At 45.9% G+C, this 20,040-nt stretch overlaps 1 protein-coding gene across 1 annotated transcript in view; it reads right to left on the bottom strand.

The window, feature by feature from the left end:
- Positions 1-20,040, bottom strand: part of Phlpp1 (PH domain and leucine rich repeat protein phosphatase 1) — a 222,488-nt gene that overhangs the window by 2,717 nt on the left and 199,731 nt on the right. Inside the window, exons 13-16 of the mRNA NM_021657.2 lie at positions 17,707-17,837; positions 13,815-13,919; positions 3,669-3,863; positions 1,689-1,917 (exon numbers count right to left, since the gene is read on the bottom strand). Of these exons, the coding sequence (NP_067689.2) occupies positions 1,689-1,917; positions 3,669-3,863; positions 13,815-13,919; positions 17,707-17,837 (660 nt within the window). The remainder of the gene's footprint in view (positions 1-1,688; positions 1,918-3,668; positions 3,864-13,814; positions 13,920-17,706; positions 17,838-20,040) is intronic.

Raw genomic sequence — 20,040 nt, 5'->3', positions numbered from 1 at the left:
ACATCTTAGCTACACGCACTGCTGTGTGCTCCACCTTCTGGGTGTGAGGGTCTCTGGCTTACAGCCATGTTCATCCCCACGCTCCTACTTCTAACACTTCTTGCCACAGAAGGTTCCACAATGACGAATGCAAGTTTTGTGAGTCTCTGGATTAGCAAGTGCTTCTTGCGTATCTGCTTGTCCTGGGTGCCTTTCCAACGTGACCTCACCAGTTATGCTTAGACCAGGGGGCAGTCTAGGAACTAAGATGAGTAAAACAGGCTCTCACACAGTTTGAAACCCCCTTGATTCCAGTAATGAAATCCGCTGTTGTCTGCTATGGGATCTGGATGGGAGCCACCCTTCAGGCTTCTGCCCAGTTTGTACTCTGAGGACATCATCAAGGTACAGAAGGGACAGCGTGAGAAGTATTCACTGTTGAAGACGGAGAAGAGTAAGCAGAAGTGAGGAAGAGAAGCTGCACAGAAAAGGGGAGAAGAAGCTGACCTGCTTCTGAGGTTCATGCAGCAGATACTCGCTCTCCAGGGTTGCCTCAGCTCCCTCCCTACTGTGCGGCATTGGATGGCCCCTCCCTAAGCTGTGCTCAGCATCCACATTAACCCTCAGTGCCGGAACAGACAGGGAACTAAATCTATATATGTGCTCAAGTCCAGGCTCTCATGGCTTCTTGGTGTCTTTCTGGGATGTTCAACACAGCCTCTTTTTCTCTTCTGGACACTGCCCTTCCCCTCATCTTCAGACAGTTGTTGCTCTGAGTTTTGCTGCTAACAGGGGTTAGGTTCTTGGGAGCAGACATGTCGGTGAGGGACCGACAGGCTGGTAAATTAGCAAAGAACTGCAAAAGAGTTTTCAAGTTTCATTGGCAGTAGGTTGCGCTATACTCTATTCTAGGTTTTGTTTTTTGTTTTTTGTTTGTTTGTTTTTAACAGCAATACTATGGGGTTGGGGAATTAGCTCAGTGGTAGAGTGCTTGCCTAGTAAGCGCAAGGCCCTGGGTTCGGTCCTCAGCTCCGAGGGAAAAAAAAAAAAAAAAAAAGAGAGAGCAAAAACTGCAGCAATACTCTTGCCATTTGGGACTGGGCAAATCTTTGCTGTGGGACTATGCCCGCGCTGGGAGCTCTTGAGCCACAGACCTAGCTTCTCTCTCTCTATGGCAGCAGTGCCCCAGTTTTGATAATCAAATATATCTCTAGACATTGTACTTTGTCTCCTGCCCACTGAGAACAGTAGTACTCAACTGGCAAAAGAGAAAATACTTATATACTTATACAGACACCATAGTGTGCTGTCAGACTACCCTTGTAAAGTAAGGCAGCATCTGGTTCCCACTTTGCACACAAGAAAACCAAGACTTACAGGTCAGTAAGCTGAGATACCAAAGCAGGAATGTGATTCAGGAGTCCAGTTCTCAGCCATGTAACCGGTGCCTTTGAGATCCACAGAGACAGTACCCATGAAGCCTTCCCATCTCCATGCAACTGATCTTATTCTTATATATCTAAACTCTAGCGATATTCCTCAGTAATCTACAGATAGCACCAAGGAATTTACTTTGTAATACCATGGATTTGGAACTCTAAATCTGAACTAACATCAACAGTGTCCTCTGAAGGCACGTGTTTCCTGAGGATTCTCCACCGGGGGTGCTGTTCCCTTCCCCTGCTGTCCGAGGAAAACTGGCTCCTCACCTCAGTGATGATGGCTTTGTGCTGCTTAATCCTCTTTCGCTCTTCTTCACAGCTCATGGTATAGGACCTGGACAGAGACAGCGGCTTCCCGTTTCGACAGAGAACCGTTTGGCACTTGCCAACATTAGCAGAGGTCAGGGTAAAGGATCCTCCCAGGTCCACAGGGTCATGCCTGATGTGACACAGGACAGCAGCACCACCGAGTTTCTGCCCAGCCGTTCCCAGTTTCCTGAACCCAAAGAGAAGGGTGAACACTCAAACACCTTACTACACTGTGTCCATTCAGAAGAAAGATGGCACTACTGTACAGGGCCAGAGATTAGACTCAGCCCTGTCCAGCAAAGCCACTCAGCCTCCAAGAAGAGAAAGGTCTGACCCTCACACATCCACATGGAGAGGTATCTGCTCAGGTGCTAGGGAAGGACTACCTTTTGGCTAAAACCTGCCTTATGTCAGTTAAAAGGCCCCAGTACTATATTCCCAAATATCAGGAAAGTACTGCTTCTCTCCCCACCCACTTCTCCAAATCCTCTTTGTTCCCACAAAAATCAGAACAGGTACAAGCACAGTATGTGCATGTGTGGACTGCAGACTGGTCCTCCCCAGCGTTTTTCTAATGGATGCTCACTGATGTTCTTGTCCGTGCAGCCAAGACTGTTCGGATCCTCACTATTTGATCTGTAAGAGCTACAGAGACAGCATTCTGGGATCAGACACCGTGTTTTTGCTGTCCCCTCCACTGTCCACTAACCCAGGCACTTACGGACTATTTGGAGCACCTGTAAGTACTGACCATCATAAAGAGCAAAGAACTTGCATACAGGCCAACCAACGGTCATTCCTCCAAGCCTCCCGCTGTGAGCCTTGGCAGTTATAAAAAACTGCCTCTTGCCTAATGTGGGCAGGAAGACCCTGAAGCACTGCCAGAACCTAAGTTAAACAACTGGAACAGAAGCTGTGGAAGCTAGGGGCACCGAGCCACACACGCTGGGTGACCAGGCAGTTACTCTAAGGGCTGACGTGCTCTCTGGTCCTATAACCTGTTAACTAACAGACAAAAGTCACAAAGAAGACACTGCAGGTGGGCCTGTTGTAGGATTCCATGGCCAGATGCACAAAGACTGGTGAGGAGAAGTTTGAGCCGGAGTCTACTAGAGGTTTATTTCGATGGTGTGTGTGTGTGTGTGTGTGTGTGTGTGTGAGAGAGAGAGACAGAGAGACAGAGACAGAGACAGAGACAGAGACAGAGACAGAGAGAGAGAGCTCATCAGTGCTGCCGTAGCCTTCAAAGCACTCGGATATTTATTGCCACAGATCCCGTAAGAGCAGGGCCTCCAGTATACTTTTCACAATGAGGCAATTCCTCTACAATCCATAAAGCCTCAAGGTGACAAAAGAATGAAGAACTCTTTGACTGGAGGAGCCCTTGTAGCATGTGACACTAAATGTCCAAGTCACACAGCCTGGTTCTGGCCGTGACCTGAAGCTCTGGTGCAGGTACAGTGAGACAGAGGCAGCAGCCCGGAAGTCAGCAATACGTGCATTAGCACTGAATAAGGGAGGAAGCGTAACATACAAAAATGGTCTAAAATATGAACCACTCAGTTTCAAACCAGTGAAAGCATTTCCTGTTAGTCCACAAACTGGAAGAGACATGACCCATTCCAGAGAGAATTCCTCCCCATACAGAAGATCTAAGGAGCCTACGGTGTCCCTGTGGTTGGGGGAGGCTGAGTTGTAAATGGTGAAACTGTGTTTCCAGTAGAGGCCACTCAGGCTCAGGGCAGTGAGATGAACCCCTCTCCCTCCCTGACTTAGAAGGGAAATCAGTGCGTCTCAAACTGAAGCACAGCCCACCCCTGACAGTGAAGCCGGAGAGCAGCTGTGGCACTCAGCCATGCATGCCCTGAGAACGCTGCAACCAACTTTTCTAATGACAGAGAAGCATCCCTAAGAGCAAGAGAAGAAGACAGCCTTTACCTTTGCATGACTATAAATGTATTGACCATGTATTCTTCTTCATTTTTCGTTTTCTGAAGCTCCTCAGCTAAGATGTCACTCATGGTGCACTGGAGAAGGTAGGGCACTTCCACATTCCGGTCTCCATCAAACACACCGTAGAGAGCCTCTCGGTTGTCACGGAAGTTATTCACAGACAGGGCTGCGACACACAGCCTGCAGAGTCAAAACACTTTTGTGATGAGCCCGTTCATCTTTCCCTTCTTGTGCCCAACACAATGAATTTTCTCCCCCATCCCCAATGCTCTGTTTTGTCTTCTTCCGGCCTCCAGGAAGGTCTGGGTGAGCAGACAGTTTGTATCTACTGACTTCTGCCTTCTCTCACCCTTCTCCTCCACTTTTAGTACTGTTAGAATATTTACATTTTTAATTATTTGTTTTCTAATGTTACACATGTGACTATTTTGCCTGCCACCTGTGGGGCCAGAGCAGAGCAATGAATCTGGAGTCCTAGGTGGCTGAGCGCTGCCATGCACTAGAACTGAACCCAGGTCCTCTGCGAGAACAGCATGCACTCTTACTGGAGCCATCTCTTCAGACCTTATTTTTACATTTTTAAAAACAATCACTTGTGTGTGTGTGTGTGTGTGTGTGTGTGTGTGTGTGTGTGTGTGTGTGTGTGTGTGGTTGGGGCGAGGGTTGTGGATATGAGTGCAGATGCCTGTGAGACTAGAGGCATCAGACCCGTGCCCCAACTACAGTCACAACAGCCTTGAGTGGCCTGACATGACCGGAAGGCAGACTGGGAGCTGAGCTTGACTCATCTGCAGGGGGACATGTGTGCTCTTAACTGCTGGGCCATCTCTCCAGCTCCAATTCTACCTTTGGTGGCAATAAGAGAAAGGCAAGTAAAAGACATGAGAAATAATATTAGGATATAACTTCTAACCTCCACATGCATATGATTATTAAGGAGAGCAGCCACCTAAGCTAGAGTGGCAGGTATAGCATGGGGGTGTCAGCATCCAGGGGCTGATGCTGACCCTGCTTCGTCCACAGGAAAGTACAGAGGCTGCACAAGAAGACAGTGTTGAATGGGGAGCACCAGGCCATTGAGCACTAAGGTGTCTCCAGAAGAAAACCGAGAAGCTAGGCCTATGATCCTAGCACTTAAAAGGCTGACGTGAGAGAAGCAGAAGTTCAAGGTCAGCCTGAACCACATGGTGAGACCTCACCAACAAACCCCACAAAAACAACACCCAATGGAGACCGAGAGCCAGGGCAAAGAGCTGGGGACGGGGGGGGGGGGGGGGGGAAGTGGGAGGGAGGGTATCAAACAGCTTAATACATGGGAATAGCACAAGCCTTGAAAAGACAGACAGGAACTTTAGACATTCACAGTTACAACTTAACACGGTGAAAACTGCACACCTAAGGACACAGCAGCTCAACAAACTACCAGCAAGAGACAAAGGAATGACTGAGGGGCACAGCAGGACCAAATGGCTAAAGCCAGGACGAGGGAAGCCACGACTGCCTGTGGCAAAACCACGAGGGCCACGAGGGCAGGGGAGCTTCTTTCGAGCACTGTGTGCAAATGGTCTGGATTCCAGTAAGGAACGGCCTGGGACGGCTGATGACCTTTCAGATGCACGATAGAGTGTCCTGCCTGAAGACTTCACTGCAGAAACACAGAAGGAGCAGGGTAGAGGAGACCTGATCTCTGCAGAACAATGAAGCACGTGGTAATGACAAGTGAGAAAGACGTGTTTCCTTGCCACAGTGGGACTGTGGCACCTCCCCGTGAAGCAAGAGATGTTGCTCACACCGCACAATAAATAGGAGGCTTCCTCCCTGCCACCTTACGTGTGGCTCAAAATGCCTACGGCACTGATGCTGAGGACACTGCTTCAGAAAGCAGAACACCAAGCTACAAATGCTAACAGCATACTGTGGAACTTTATAACAAACGAGAGAGGAAGACACAAGGCAACAAGCAGAGTGTAAAGGTAGACGCAGGAGAAGCCGGATGTTTCTAATGTCCTTTGTGAAGTGAGATAGAATTGGAGTAAAATGTAGTAAGTAAAAGAAATATAGTATAAAAACATGTGTTTGAACACACACACACACACACACACACACACACACACACACACACACACACAAAACAAGGAAGATAATATGGAAAATAGAAGTAAAGTAATTTAACCCAAAATAATAAAAAAAAATCATCTGAGATTTTTAAGGAAAAAAGCAAACAGGCCAGACATGGGGCTGCACGCATCAATCCCAGCGCCCGGGAAGCAGAGGCAGGCAGATCTCTGCACACTCAAGGCCACCCTGGCCTGCAGTGAGTTCTAGGACGGCCAAGGCTCTGTTACACAGAGAAACTCTGCCTTGAAGACAAGCAAGCAAGCAAGGAAACAAACAAAAAACAAATAATAAGTTGAAACTTAAGCTGTTTTTATAAGATATAAATAAAAGAGCTAAAAATTACCCTCAAAACAGAAAATCAAATCAGATAAAAAATCAAAATATGACTATGTGCTGCCTATAAAGAACATTAAAAATACAAAGAGGAAAATAGGTTTAAAGCACAAAAGTTATACACCAGCACACTACCTTCTAGTCGGTACCTAGAAACACTTGCTGCCTGGGCCCCAGAGGCTACCCCTGCCTGGGCTTCAGGCCTTAGCCTTCATTGCTCTCCCCCAGCCCTGTAACCGCCTGCTTGCAGGGCCTCACTCTCCCACTCCCATCAGCTACCTCCATCCCCGCAGCTTAGCCACTCCTATTCTCCCCCGCAGTCCTGGAGCAGCCTGCTTGCCGGTTGCTGGTGCCCCCTTGCACCTCAACTCCAGCTCTTGTTCTGACCCAGGTCCTCTTCGTCTGACCACTCCTGACTCTCCAGTCATATTCTTTTCTGCTGTGCCTACTTGCTCGTCCCTAAGAATCCCCTCTGAATGAGGATAGGGTCCCCTAGCTCTGTCCCACGACCTTTCTCGGCTTTCCGTCTAGCCCATCTCTATGACGTTTGGTCACTCCCTGACATGCAGAAGTACTCTCTACCAGGGTCCCTACGGCCACACACTCTCCCAAGATCCAGAGAGGGCAGCAGAAACCAAGGGACAGAACAGCCTGTCCAACAAAGACAGACCAGATATCAGCACCCAGCATCGCCTCAGTCGTCCTCACTCCAGATGCCTAGACAGCAGTGGAGAATCAGACGCTCTAGCTAAGACGGGAGCTTTCACCAGAGCCCAGCAACTCTGCCACAGGAGGCCCTGGGAAATAAAGCCCAAGACAAGCATTTCAAAACAGGTACCATGAATATGTTCAAGGACCTCACAGAGGATAGAAACAAATCACCCAAAGTAGGCTGTGAAAATACACAGTGCAATGAAATAGTGAAAACATTTCAACACAGGAAACTAGAAATAGAATCACCAAAGAGATATCAAACTGAAAATGAAAAATTCAGGGAAAGAAGAAGCCAAAATATTTTTATTTGCAGATGATATAGCTTTATATATAAAAGACCCTTAAAATCCACCTGGAAACTTGTACAGATTAGAAACATTTTCAGCAATGTAGCAAGATATAAAATCAACACAAAGAAAGCAGTAGTCTTTTTAAACCCAAATGCCAGACTGAGAAAGAAATCTGAGAACTAATACACTTTACAATAGCTTCAACATATGTGTATGTGTATGTACACACACACACACACACACACACACACACACACACACACACACACGTATATGGATAATTCTAACCAAGCAAGGGGAAGATTAGTGATATTAAAACCTTTAAGAAACTGAAGAAAGAATTTGAAGAAGGCATTAGGAAGTGGAGAGATCTCCCAGCTCATGAATGGGTAGAATTAATAGTGTAAAAATGTCCATCTTCCAAAAGTGGCCTACAGATTCAACACAATCCTTATCAAAATTCCAACATAATTCTTCACAGAAATTAAAAAAAAATCAGTTTCATATAAACACACACACACAAAAACCCCGAGAAGCTAAAACAATGTTGAATGATAAAAGAACCACTTGAAATATCAGCATCCCAGGTTTCTAGTTGTACCAAAGAACTACAGTAACAGAAACAGCATGGTACTGACGTAAAAACAGCCATGCTGATAACAGAATTGAGATTTTTATTTTTTATATTTGACAAGCCAAAAATACACCCTGAAGAAAAGACGGCACCGGCAACAAACAGTGCTGTTCAGACTGAATGGCTGCGTGTAGAAGAGTGGAAATACACACATATTTATCACTGTACACAAAACTGAACCCCAAATTGATCAAGGACTTCAACGTAATGCCAGATATCCTGAGTCTGTTAAAATAGGAAGTGGGGGAGAGTCTTGAGCTCAGGATCCAATTTCCTGAATAGAGAACAAGAGCACAGGCAATAAGAACAACTAGCAAATGGGACCTCTTGAAGAAGAGAAACTTCTATATGGCAAAGGACACCATTACTCAAACTGGCAGGCTCCAGAATGTGACAATACTCCGGTAGAGGGTTAATGTCTAAATATATGAAGAACTAAAAAGAATTGTACATCAAGAAAACAAAACAAAACAATTAAAAAATGGGGTACAGGAGACAGTTCTCAAAAGAGGAAACACAAATGACTGAGAAACAAAGAAATGTTTACTATCCTTAGTCATTGGGGAAATGTAAATTAATGTGACCTTGAGAGTCCACTTTAGCCACTCAGAGAGGTCAAGGTCAGTCAGCAAATGACAGCTCTTGGTGAGTAGGATGTAGGGAGAGGAACACTTACTCAGGGAAGGGAAGGTGGGAATGCAAATGTCTACAATCACCATGAAGTCACTGTGCTGGTTCTTCAGAACGCTTGGAGTCTATCTACCTCAACACGTTTGAAAAGAGATAAAGTAGACAAAATCCTTGAAACATAAATTACTAAATTCAATTTAGAGCAGATACTAAAAAGAAAATATCTCATACGCTAAATAGATGTTTGATTAAAAACATAGGAAAATTCCAAACCCAACGGAATGTCCTTCAAACATTTAAGGAAGATCTAAAATCCACTCTGTACAAACTTCAAAAACCCTTCAGCCCATTCTATGAGGCTGATGTTGCTATGGCATCAAAACCAAGAAATGATGTGAGAAAATGCAGGTCAACATTCATCCCGGAACACAGGCAGCTTCTCCAACTTAGCAGCAAATGGAATTCCAAATCGTGTAAAAAGGTCTCGCTATATCGCAGCCATGTGGAGTTTATCTTAGAAATACAACCAAGCTGACATTTTTAGAATAAACAAAGCTGCAAAGACGCTCAGCTGTTGAAACGCAAACTGCTTCTGTAGACAACCAGAGTATAGTTGCCACCAACTACATCTGGTGGGGCTCAGAACCCCTTGTAACACCAGCTCCGGGGCAACATGGTGATTCTGGACTTTGGCACCTACACTCATTGTAACATAGCCATGACACACAGACATATCCCCACATAATTAAAACAAACAAACCACGAGCAGGGTATGGTGGCACACACCTTTAATCCCAGAATTTGGGTGACGAAGGCAAACAGATCTCTGTGAGATCAAGGCCAGCCTAGATACATAGAGTTCCAGGCTCACCAGGACTATATAATGAGAATATTGTTGTTATTTGAGACAATATACCAATAAAAATTAAAAACCAAAGTAGCTCACCATATTAGACTGAAATGGAAAAAATGATAATCTCTCATAGAGCAAAAAACTGTGATAAAATACAACATCTACCTACTCAAAACCAAAAATACTATCCATTCATCCACTCCCGATTGGCTTGATCTGGTGCATCTTGTACCAGCCAAAATGCTGGCAAGAGTAGGGTCAATGGTCTCAAGGCCCCACCCTCACTGAGGAGCATCTTGGGGGGAGAAGTCCTGTGAGAGCCATGTAGGGAGCTGGAGGGGAAAATGAAGGGTAGTCATACTTCATTTCATACATGCATGACATTCTAATGACTAAAGAAGTGCTGGGAGGAAAGACAGCTCAGTTACTGGGATCACTTCTTGATCTTACCTAGGACCTGAGCAATTCCAGTACTCATAAGGTCACGACGCGAAGTCATTAGTAACTGTCACTCCAGGGCGTCTAATACCTCTTTTGACCATCATGAGATCCCTGCATGATGTGGCTCAGACATTAATGCCGGCAACCCGCCCCCCCCCCCCCACAGAGAGAGAGAGGGGGGGGGGGAGGGAGGGAGAGAGAGAGAGAGAGAGAGAGAGAGAGAGAGAGAGAGAGAGAGAGAACGAGCATGACCTGGATATAAAATAATTTTCTTAAATTGTCTAGAGTTTTGTTTGTAGCGTGGGGCATGGGTCATGCAGAATAGGGGATTCCAAGTGAAAACGTGCATCCATCAGACTGGCCTGTAGGCAGGCCTGTGGACATTTCCTCCATTCATGGCAAGCATGGGAGGGCCCTGCCCACTGTGGGCAGTCCGACTCCTGCACAGCACATCCTAGGCTGTGAAGAGAGCAGGCTGAACAGACCACAGAGGGCAAGCCAGAAGAGTTCTCGGCCTCTGCTTCAGTTCCTTCCTTCAGGCTCCGCCCTCCAGGTACTACCCTGCCCTATCTGCAGGATGGACTGCAAGCTATAACAAACCCTCTCTTCCCAAAGATGTGTTCAGCCATGGGGTTTTGTCACACAACAGAAAGCAAACTTAAGGGAGTGTCTATAAAAATACCTTAAAAGACTCAAAGTAGTTCCTGAAAAATCAGGAGTGAGACAGGGCTGTCTATTCTCTCCACTGAAATCCAACATGAGGCTTCAAATCTAGCTACAGCAATAAGACAATGAGACGGAAGGGATACGAATATGAAGGGAGGCGCCAGACCACCGGACCCCTCTATGGAGACAGTATAAGCCTATGCACCCCCAGGAAAACTCGGAAATGCCAAAGGCAATCAAAGCAAGACAGGAAGTCAGGAGCCATAGGACACCCAGAAGATTACAACAGTAAACACAGGTAGGAACACACCTACCGCAGGGTGAAAGACCTGACAATCAAAGTGCTGAGACCCTGAAGAGAGTGAGGAACCCTGGAGGACGGGGCTTTTCACACGGGGGACAGGCAGAGCTACTTTCTAAATGACTAGTACGAAACATAATTTACAGTTTCAGGCAGTCCCCATCAACACTGCACGCACTCGTTACAGAGCTGGAATAAACAGGCCTGGAATTCATACACCAACACAGAAGACGGAATAGGAATGCAGTCCCGAACAAATGAATTACACTGGACTTCAGTGATCATACCCAACTAACTACTGCACAATAAACTGCCAGGTCTTTGACAGAAACACACACACAGACCAAGGGAACGGAGCGGAATACCCAGAAATAAACCCACACAGCTATGGCCGCCACGTGTGGTTTTTTTTCTTAACACGTGGGATCTGAAGTGTAGTTAATATACCCCGGAGGCCCCACTGGAGAAAACCAATCTTTCCTTAGCCAAGTGGGTATCAATCGCAGATAGCTTGGTGGTTAAGGCAAGGAGCCAGAATCCTCTTCCCCTTCCCAGTGCTGGGACCCATCTGGCTTGGGCCTGTGCAGGCCCACGCGTGCTGCCAGGCTCTGTGACCACAAGATTTCTGACCAAGATGCTGAAAGCAGACACTGGAGACAAGACAGCCATCTTCAAAATGGTGCTGAGGGGTGAAACCCAATCCCCAGCTTCCCGAGTGCACTCCCTGCTTGGGCTTCCCCAGGAGCCAAGAAGAAAGCAGCTCTACACAGAGCAGGGACAGAGATCCGCCGAGATTCGAGGCAAAGACGCTGAAACGACCAGTTCATCTATAAGGGAAAAATGCACACAAACATCTAGGGAAAAAAGACAAAATAACTCCTAGCCCTTCACCCTGTAAAAACGCAAACAAACAAACAAGACAGTACAGCAACAACGAAATGTTCCCAAGCACATGTGACTTGTCCTGCCAACAGCAGAGTCAGAGAGGGCTGGCTGGCTGTGCTGGGTGGGGTTGGAGTCGCTGTTATCCTTCTTTTTCTTGATTCGGTTGTCTACCTGCAAGTGTGTTCACGACAAGACAGCTCACAGGCCAGAACCTTCGCTACTTACACACTTTCTCAGTCTTAAGTAAAGAAGAAAATGATATGCAGAAAAACCAGATCTAACTGCTGCTTGCTAACTCACATAGATGAGTAGATAGTAAATGTCCTAGAATTAGAAATCAGCCACATCCTGAATTTGTAAGGCAGCTCCTACCGTCTAACGTGGAATGGCCTCTACACAGGCATCCTGAGTTCTGAAAGCATGTGCCCATGTCTCCTTCACAGTGAGAGCACTCATCGAGGACATCCAGAGCCCGGCAGAGTGGGGGCTACTCAGGGCTTCTGCCTTTGCAGAGTCCGCAGCACAAAGCCCAGGCAGAGTGGGGGCTACTCAGGGCTTCTGCCTTTGCAGAGTCCGCAGCACAAAGCCCAGGCAGAGTGGGGGCTACTCAGGGCTTCTGCCTTTGCAGAGTCGGCAGCACAAAGCCCAGGCAGAGTGGAGGCTACTCAGGGCTTCTGCCTTTGCAGAGTCGACAGCACAAAGCCCCGGCAGAGTGGAGGCTACTCAGGGCTTCTGCCTTTGCAGAGTCGACAGCACAAAGCCCCGGCAGAGTGGAGGCTACTCAGGGCTTCTGCCTTTGCAGAGTCGACAGCACAAAGCCCCGGCAGAGTGGAGGCTACTCAGGGCTTCTGCCTTTGCAGAGTCGGCAGCACAAAGCCCAGGCAGAGTGGAGGCTACTCAGGGCTTCTGCCTTTGCAGAGTCGGCAGCACAAAGCCCAGGCAGAGTGGAGGCTACTCAGGGCTTCTGCCTTTGCAGAGTCGGCAGCACAAAGCCCAGGCAGAGTGGGGGCTACTCAGGGCTTCTGCCTTTGCAGAGTCCGCAGCACAAAGCCCAGGCAGAGTGGAGGCTACTCAGGGCTTCTGCCTTTGCAGAGTCCGCAGCACAAAGCCCAGGCAGAGTGGAGGCTACTCAGGGCTTCTGCCTTTGCAGAGTCCGCAGCACAAAGCCCAGGCAGAGTGGAGGCTACTCAGGGCTTCTGCCTTTGCAGAGTCGGCAGCACAAAGCCCAGGCAGAGTGGAGGCTACTCAGGGCTTCTGCCTTTGCAGAGTCGACAGCACAAAGCCAAGTCGGCCAAGGAAGCACCTGTGCCTTTCCTATGCCCACAAAAGGTCTGTGGCTCTCAATCCTGGACATTAGAGAATCCCCGCAGATACTTGAAAACTTTCTGACGAAGTGGGTCGACGGTGACCGTGACAAGGCTGTGAGGCCTCTGTCTCTCTGTGTATGTTGGGTTTTCTTTTTCTTTTTCTATCCCCTGCCTCCACCTTCTGAATTTGGGGATTATAGGCGTGTATGGGAATACTGTTGTTTTATCTGGCTGGTTCTAACTATGCCCACGACTTAACGAGCTCATTATTGGATCATTTTCCACTTTCTAGTCATTCGTCAGTCTCAATACTTTGAGTACTTAGACCTTAGCCAAGGAAAGAATGCCTACTCAGACAGCACTCTGCTTTTCTAATCATCGGTACCTCCCCATACAAAGTGAGCAAGTCTGACCAGTTTGACTGCATTATCAGGAAAAACCCCCATTCGTAGCTAAGAGACGGTGACTGGTGGAAATAGTTTATAAAAAGAAATTCTGATGAATTACTACTAATGGCAGGAGAAGCAGACGACGTGACAGGGGATGGAGATCAAACCCTGCCAAGCTAGTTTGGACTGTAAGTACGTTACAGTGATCAATGGAAGTGATCAATCAGCTCCTGCTTCAACAGACTTCCCACAAAGATAAAGGGGCTTTCAAAGGAGCTGAAACACATTTCAATACTTAGGCCTTTTCCAAACACTGGAGCCTTACAGGGATAGAATGTGTCAGTTACACTGTATCCTAGCAACATCTCTCATAAAAGGAGAGTATCTGATGCCAAGCAGGTCCTCACCCTGGTGCTTAAACAGAGGCATGGGCCTCACTCTGGAAAAACATGCTCTAAGAAACTCTACAGGATGTAAGGATACACCATCCTACCTAAGGATATGGGTCTCCTACCCAAGAAAGGAGGCATACAACAGGCATTTTTGGGTCCAAAGTTTCAGACAACGTACTTGTTTTTTACTCCCGATGCTTCAGTGTAACCATGACTCCATACTGCTGGGGCTCCAGATGCATCTCCTGCTGACGGCTGGTCAATCTTGAAACAGCGGATGTTACTAAGGGGAGAAAGAGTAGCAGGAATCGTTAGGGACAGGTGAGTGAGATTTGCTGCCTTTACCTGAGAGATGACACTGCTAAGCCCTGTCCACTTTCCACCCCTGCTGTGTCTACAGTGGATGAAATATTTATGGGCCTCAGGAACCTCTCCTCAGGTACCTTACATTCGTTGATAATGAGAACAAGGGTGTGGATGTGGCACAAAGGCCATTTTCACAGTGACTGTAGGAGCAGAGACTGGCAGACTGTACACTACACGACAACTTTTGACATGCGTAAACAGCACAACTTAAGACCACAGTGAGGTGGCTCAGCTGGTGTAGTGCGAGCTTTAGAAATTACGTCTGACCCCTCGAATCTGCATGAAGAGTTGCAATGCCAGCACTGAAGAGGCAGAGACAGGAGCTCTGGTCAGCCAGCTTAGCCTAATGGTGAGCCCCAAACCCTAGTGAGAGACCCTATCTCTAGGAAAAAAAAAAAGGATAACTCCTTTGGAACGAGGATGACCTCTGGCTTCCATGAGCACCTGCACACACACGGACATGAATACGGACATGCATAAATAAAACTAAACTTAGAAGCAAACAAAAACTAAGTGTCATGTTAAGGTATAATTCTTATACCATGAACTAGGTGCCCAAACTTGAAAAGAACAAATTCACAGTTACAAACCCAATAGATGTCCACATTATCTATTTTTAATTTTGTAATGAAGCAATCGCCTCTCTAGGTAACTAGGTAACTAGGTAGCCTCCCAAGAAGATGGCTGTGTGAACTCTCCAACACTGACGTCTGGGACGGGACTGAGCCCTGCAGAGTTCCTGATGTGGTGACACCAGCCGCTGGATTAGCTAGCACGTCCCCAGTCACAGTCACATGTGGGAATTCTCCGGAGTGACTCAGAAGACTCGGGTACTAACCAGAAGGTAACATTTTCAGCATTATGATTCATTCCTAGTAATTATTTTTTAAGTCTGAGAGCACAACGCCTTCACCATAGAAGGTCAGTCACTCCAGTAACATATGCTCACTGTGGAGACTTTACCAGATTTCATGTATGCAGATATAACTGTGGGACCCCTTATCTGTCATCTATCTACCTGTCTCTATATCTATCATTCATCTATCTATCACCCATCTACCTGCCGTCTATCTACCATCTATCATCTTGCATCTATACCATCTGTGGTGGTTCGCATACTTCTCTATGTTCTCTGTCATCTATCTACCTGTCTCTGTATGTATCATCCATCTATCTATCATCTATCTATCATCTATCTATCTATCATCTATCATCCATCCAACTATCATCCATTTATCATCCATCTATCTATCATCTATACCATCTTTGGTGGTCCAGCTTACTTCTCTATGTTCAGCATATTTGTCTATATTACGACACAAATGTTTTCAAATTACTTTATGTTCATCCCAAATATAACTAGAAATATCTTGATGCCTATCTCTGTGCTTTTTGAAGTGAAAGTGTGAACTGAAGATCTATGAACAGTGGTGGGCTTCTGGAGAACAGTCAGTTTCCTTTGAGGGTACGGTAGGCTGACCACATGCCAGGGAGGGCCCACACGTGGGATTATCTGAGTAGATGAGTTATCTAAACCCCACCAAGTCTCAGGAATTGAGAGGTAGGAGTGGCTCTAGAAGGAACCAGGGGGAGAGGTTGGGGGTAAGAAAGAAAAAAAAAGACAGAAAATGAAGGGAAAAAAAGTTTTGGTATATAGACCCCCAACCTACATATTTTAAAAGTCTTGACAGAATAGGTCAGCCACTTTCAAAGAAATCTGTACTAGGCCTGGCCTTTCTCACAGAGCCAATCGGAAGTGCTTGAATATTTGTGTTTTCTTGATATACTACTAAGCGTGAACATTTTTAAACTTCTTTTCTTAAATATTAAGGCCCTTGGCTCATTTTCTGTTTTTGAATGAAAACCGTTTTTTTATTTGAAAAAATAAAGGACTTATTTTTAACTCTGTGTATGTGCACATGCATTGAATGTGTGACGGTGTCTGCTGAGCCCATAAGGGGGCATTGGATCCCCTGCTCCTCTATAAACAGCACATGCTCTTAACAGCTGAACTGTCCTTCCAGCCCAAATGGGAACAATAACTTTTGTTTTAGATTTACTCTTAGTAGTTGTAGGAATTGATAAAAACACATGTAAAATGCATGTGTGTGTGTGTGTGTGTGTGTGTGTGTGTGTGTGTGTGTGTGTGTGTCACATATACTGGTTTCTTTTATTGAGTGTTCCCCAACTCTTTCTGACATGAAAAATAATTTCTATTTTATTAATGCATTTAAATATTTTATTCTACATATTTAACTTTTTAACCTATTTGGAATTTACTTGGTACAGTTTTTCTCTAAATAGCTAATCCCTATAAGGAGAAACATTGATACAATTCTTTTGTACCTCTTGGAAACAGGTTTTCTCTGTAGCTAAGGCATCCTATAAAACATTGTGTAGCAACCTTGAACTTATGGCAATCCTCCTGTCTCAGCCTCCTAAGTACTGGATTATAGGTATGAGCCATCATGCCAGGCATTGATCAAATTATTTAAAATAAAGCTTCCATATCAAAACTACTCACAAAGATGGAAAATATGTTGATACTTCATGGTACTCTTCACGGTCGAGTATCTTACAAATGATGCCAGCCATCCAGTCAGCATACAGGGCATGAGGAGACTACAGTGCCGACTGAGGGCTTTGGGTAGTACCCATACACAGTGAAGAAAAGTCATGTCCCCAGGTCTTCCCTGGTAGTCTTTGTTTAGGCAGCACTCTTCAGTTATACACCAAATTAATATTTCTATTAAGTATTTAAGAAGCCAGCAAGGGAGTATTAATTAGAGCAGCTGGGTTCTAACCAAAAAGCTGATCTTTAAGCTTTAATTTGTGTTACACAAAAAGATTACTAATGGTCCATTCACCAAAATTCTCATCTTTTCAGTTTTTTCCTAATACATGGCAGATGACTTCCAGGAAAAAAAACCTCCCTCCTCATATAAAGATATATGGCAGAAGGATGACTACGCTTGGCACTGTTCAGGAATGCTATTTATAGAAGTAAGGGCTGGGAAGTACAAAGGAGAAAGCAGAGACCCTCACAGAACCAGTATGAAGGGGAATACGGAGAACACTTAATACCTGGTACCTATCCTGTGGAGTACATTTTAGGCACATGCAGATACTCACATGTAGAACGTATGCATATTTAATTTGAAAACAGAAGGATAATGTGTGTACAAATCTCTTGGTAAGTTTTGTCTAACATCATACGATAAAGACCCCTTTGATTACTTCTACAGCTCCACATCAGGAAGCACAGGTCACCCAGTTATAGTAACTATATTTGGAGGTCTGGGATGGATATTCAAACAGTGGCATCTTTTCTACTGATGCTACCCTTAAACTTCAACTGATCACATTACCAGCATCCACCACGAGCTCTCTCGAGAAGGAAGGAACCTGGTAAGATCTCACTGTACCTACTTTGCAGTCCAGTTTGTTTTTAAGGATCTAGACTTTAGTTCTTCACATCACATACCATTTTTGAAATGTTTCGGTGGCATTTGCATTACGTATCACAGTCATGTGACCGGGACCCATTGTGATTTGTTCCCACTGTGGATGGTACCCTCCTCCTGTCTTCTTCCCTGCTGTGGATACAGCTAAGTCAACAGGACCTTTCCGCTTCGAGTGTTTATGAAGTTGTAAACCCCACTGCTAGTGAACATGGGAGGGACACAGTGCTTTGCCATACTCACTTGAGCAGCTCCAAGCTTTTGTGGTCCAGGGCAAGGCGTGGGTTTCCGGTCAGATCTAGTTCCTGCAGTTTAGGTGGCAGGTTTTCTGGTAGGGTGATTTCACTCAGCTCATTACAGCTCAGATCTACACACTGATGGAACAATGGAAACAAGAAAGATGATCTGGAGAGGCTGCCGTTCCCCTCTGTGCTCTGCAGATGAACAGCAGTCAATAAGAGGAGGCAGAAGTCTTGGCTACGTAACTGTCTTCACGCTTTGACTCCACCACTAATCTTTTCCACTAAGGTTTACCTCTGCGTTTAAGACAGAGATTAAGATAAGATCTTAAGGTGGGCTCTTTCCTAGGGCTTGTATCTGTGCCCGCTTGGATCTTCACGGTCATAACCCCCACATTAATATGAACACCAGGGGCCTTCTTAATGCCAAACAAGACAAAGGAGACATAGAACTTTAAAAATAAACACAAATCTGGACAACAAGAAAATACATAACCCAATTTTTAAAATGGGGCCGAGAGCTAAGCAGAGTTTTTAAAAGATGTAGCACAGATGCAGAGACAGGCTTACCGTAGTGTTCGGCTTCCATAGCCATCAGCGAAATGCAAAGCAAACCTACATCTTATACCAGTCAAAACCGCCAAGGTCAACAAAATAAACGACAGCTCATGAAGCAAAGAATGGGCAAAAGAAAGACTCACTCATGCCTGGTGGGAGTGCAGACAAGTATGGCACTATGGAATCAGTGAAGCAGTTCCTCAGGAAGCGAGGGCTAGATCTACCTCAAGATCCAGCTACACTACTCTTGGGGCACAGCCAAAGGACTCCACATCCTACCACAGACACTCACTGCAGCTCTACTCATAACGGCCAGAAACTGGAGAAGGCCTAGAGAGCTATCAACTGATGAATGGATAATGGCAATGTGGAACATTGCACAATGGAAAATTATTCAACTGTTAAGAAAAGGGAGATTAAAGAATTTTAGGTAAATGAAATGTCACCAGGAAAAAGTCATCTTGAGGGAAGTAACCCAGAACCAAAAGGGCAAATGCTGTTTGCTTTCTCTTGTAACTAGATGCCAGCTGTTAAGCTTTAGATTCGTGTGTTTCAGTCCAAATGGCCACACAGGTTAGTAAGAGATCAGAGGGGAAGGGGATGGTGCACAGCAGGGGAGAAGAGGAGTGTTATAAAGAGATAAAAGGGAGACTAGGAGGATTAGATGGGATGGGGATGGGGAAGAAGGGTGGAGGACAAAGGGAATGTGGTGTGAGGTACCTAACACCAAAGGCCATGCAAAACCATATGGAAGCCTACTACTTGCCGGAGCTTTCTAAAAGACAGACAAACATGAAAGGACTCTAAGTGACGTCACCACATAATAGGGACCAATACTCCAACCAGACCTCTTATACCACCAAGTAAAACTTCAGTGCCAGCCACTGGCTACTTCTTTTTCAGCCCTATTGGCCAAAGGTATCCCATGGAGCCTGTGATCATCGTAGTCTACAGAGAAAACACTTGTGCTGTCAAACACAGAGTCTGTAAGCTTCTGTCCTAGTGACTAGTGCTCATGGCACCGGATGGTACTCTACTGGAGGAGGAGAAAGGTAATCCTCACCATCGCCCCGCCACAAAGCCTCATCTACAATAGCAACCTGCTTGCCTGCACACTGCTGCAAGAGTGGCACAGAGGGCAGTAACCAAGCACGTTCTGATTGGATGTAATTACGGCCTTCTCCACGAGAGGGAGCCCATACATAAACCTGCCAAAGTTGGCAAGAACCTGAACCTACTAAGTGACCAGCTAGGGGAAAACCTACCAAGCAACACTGCTATGCCCATAGATCAGTGTTTCACTCAACCCACATTAGAGAGGCTTCTTAGCAGACAGAAATAAAACACAGAAACCTACAACTGGACAATGTGACAAAGTGAGAGACTTTGGAGCACTCAGTCCTGAAGGATGTCTTTATTAAACCCCTCCCCCCGGGGCGCAGGGAGCTATCCAGAACAGTAGGTGGGAAGACTGTAAGAGGCAGTGTGGATGAGTAAGTCCGAGGAACTGTCTTTCGGACACGTCTGGACTAAAACACGTACGAACTCACAGAGACGGTGGCATCTGCCACAGACTTGTATAGGCTAAAGTGGACGGGATCTCAGTGCGAAAGGGGGTTGTGGACATCATGTCCCACTGTTCACCAAGAAGCTGGTCAAAAGAATCTCCAAGGAAAACTCAGTTTTCTCTAGTGGAGTGTCACTGGGCACATTAACCACACTCCAAGGCCAGCCATGTGCCCAGAGGTAGCCGAACTTCAAAAGAACAAGCTTAATGGTG

The sequence above is a fragment of the Rattus norvegicus genome, chromosome 13 (genome assembly GCF_036323735.1).
Source record: "Rattus norvegicus strain BN/NHsdMcwi chromosome 13, GRCr8, whole genome shotgun sequence".
Taxonomy (NCBI): Eukaryota; Metazoa; Chordata; class Mammalia; order Rodentia; family Muridae; genus Rattus; species Rattus norvegicus.
This window is presented reverse-complemented; position numbering and strand designations above follow the sequence as displayed.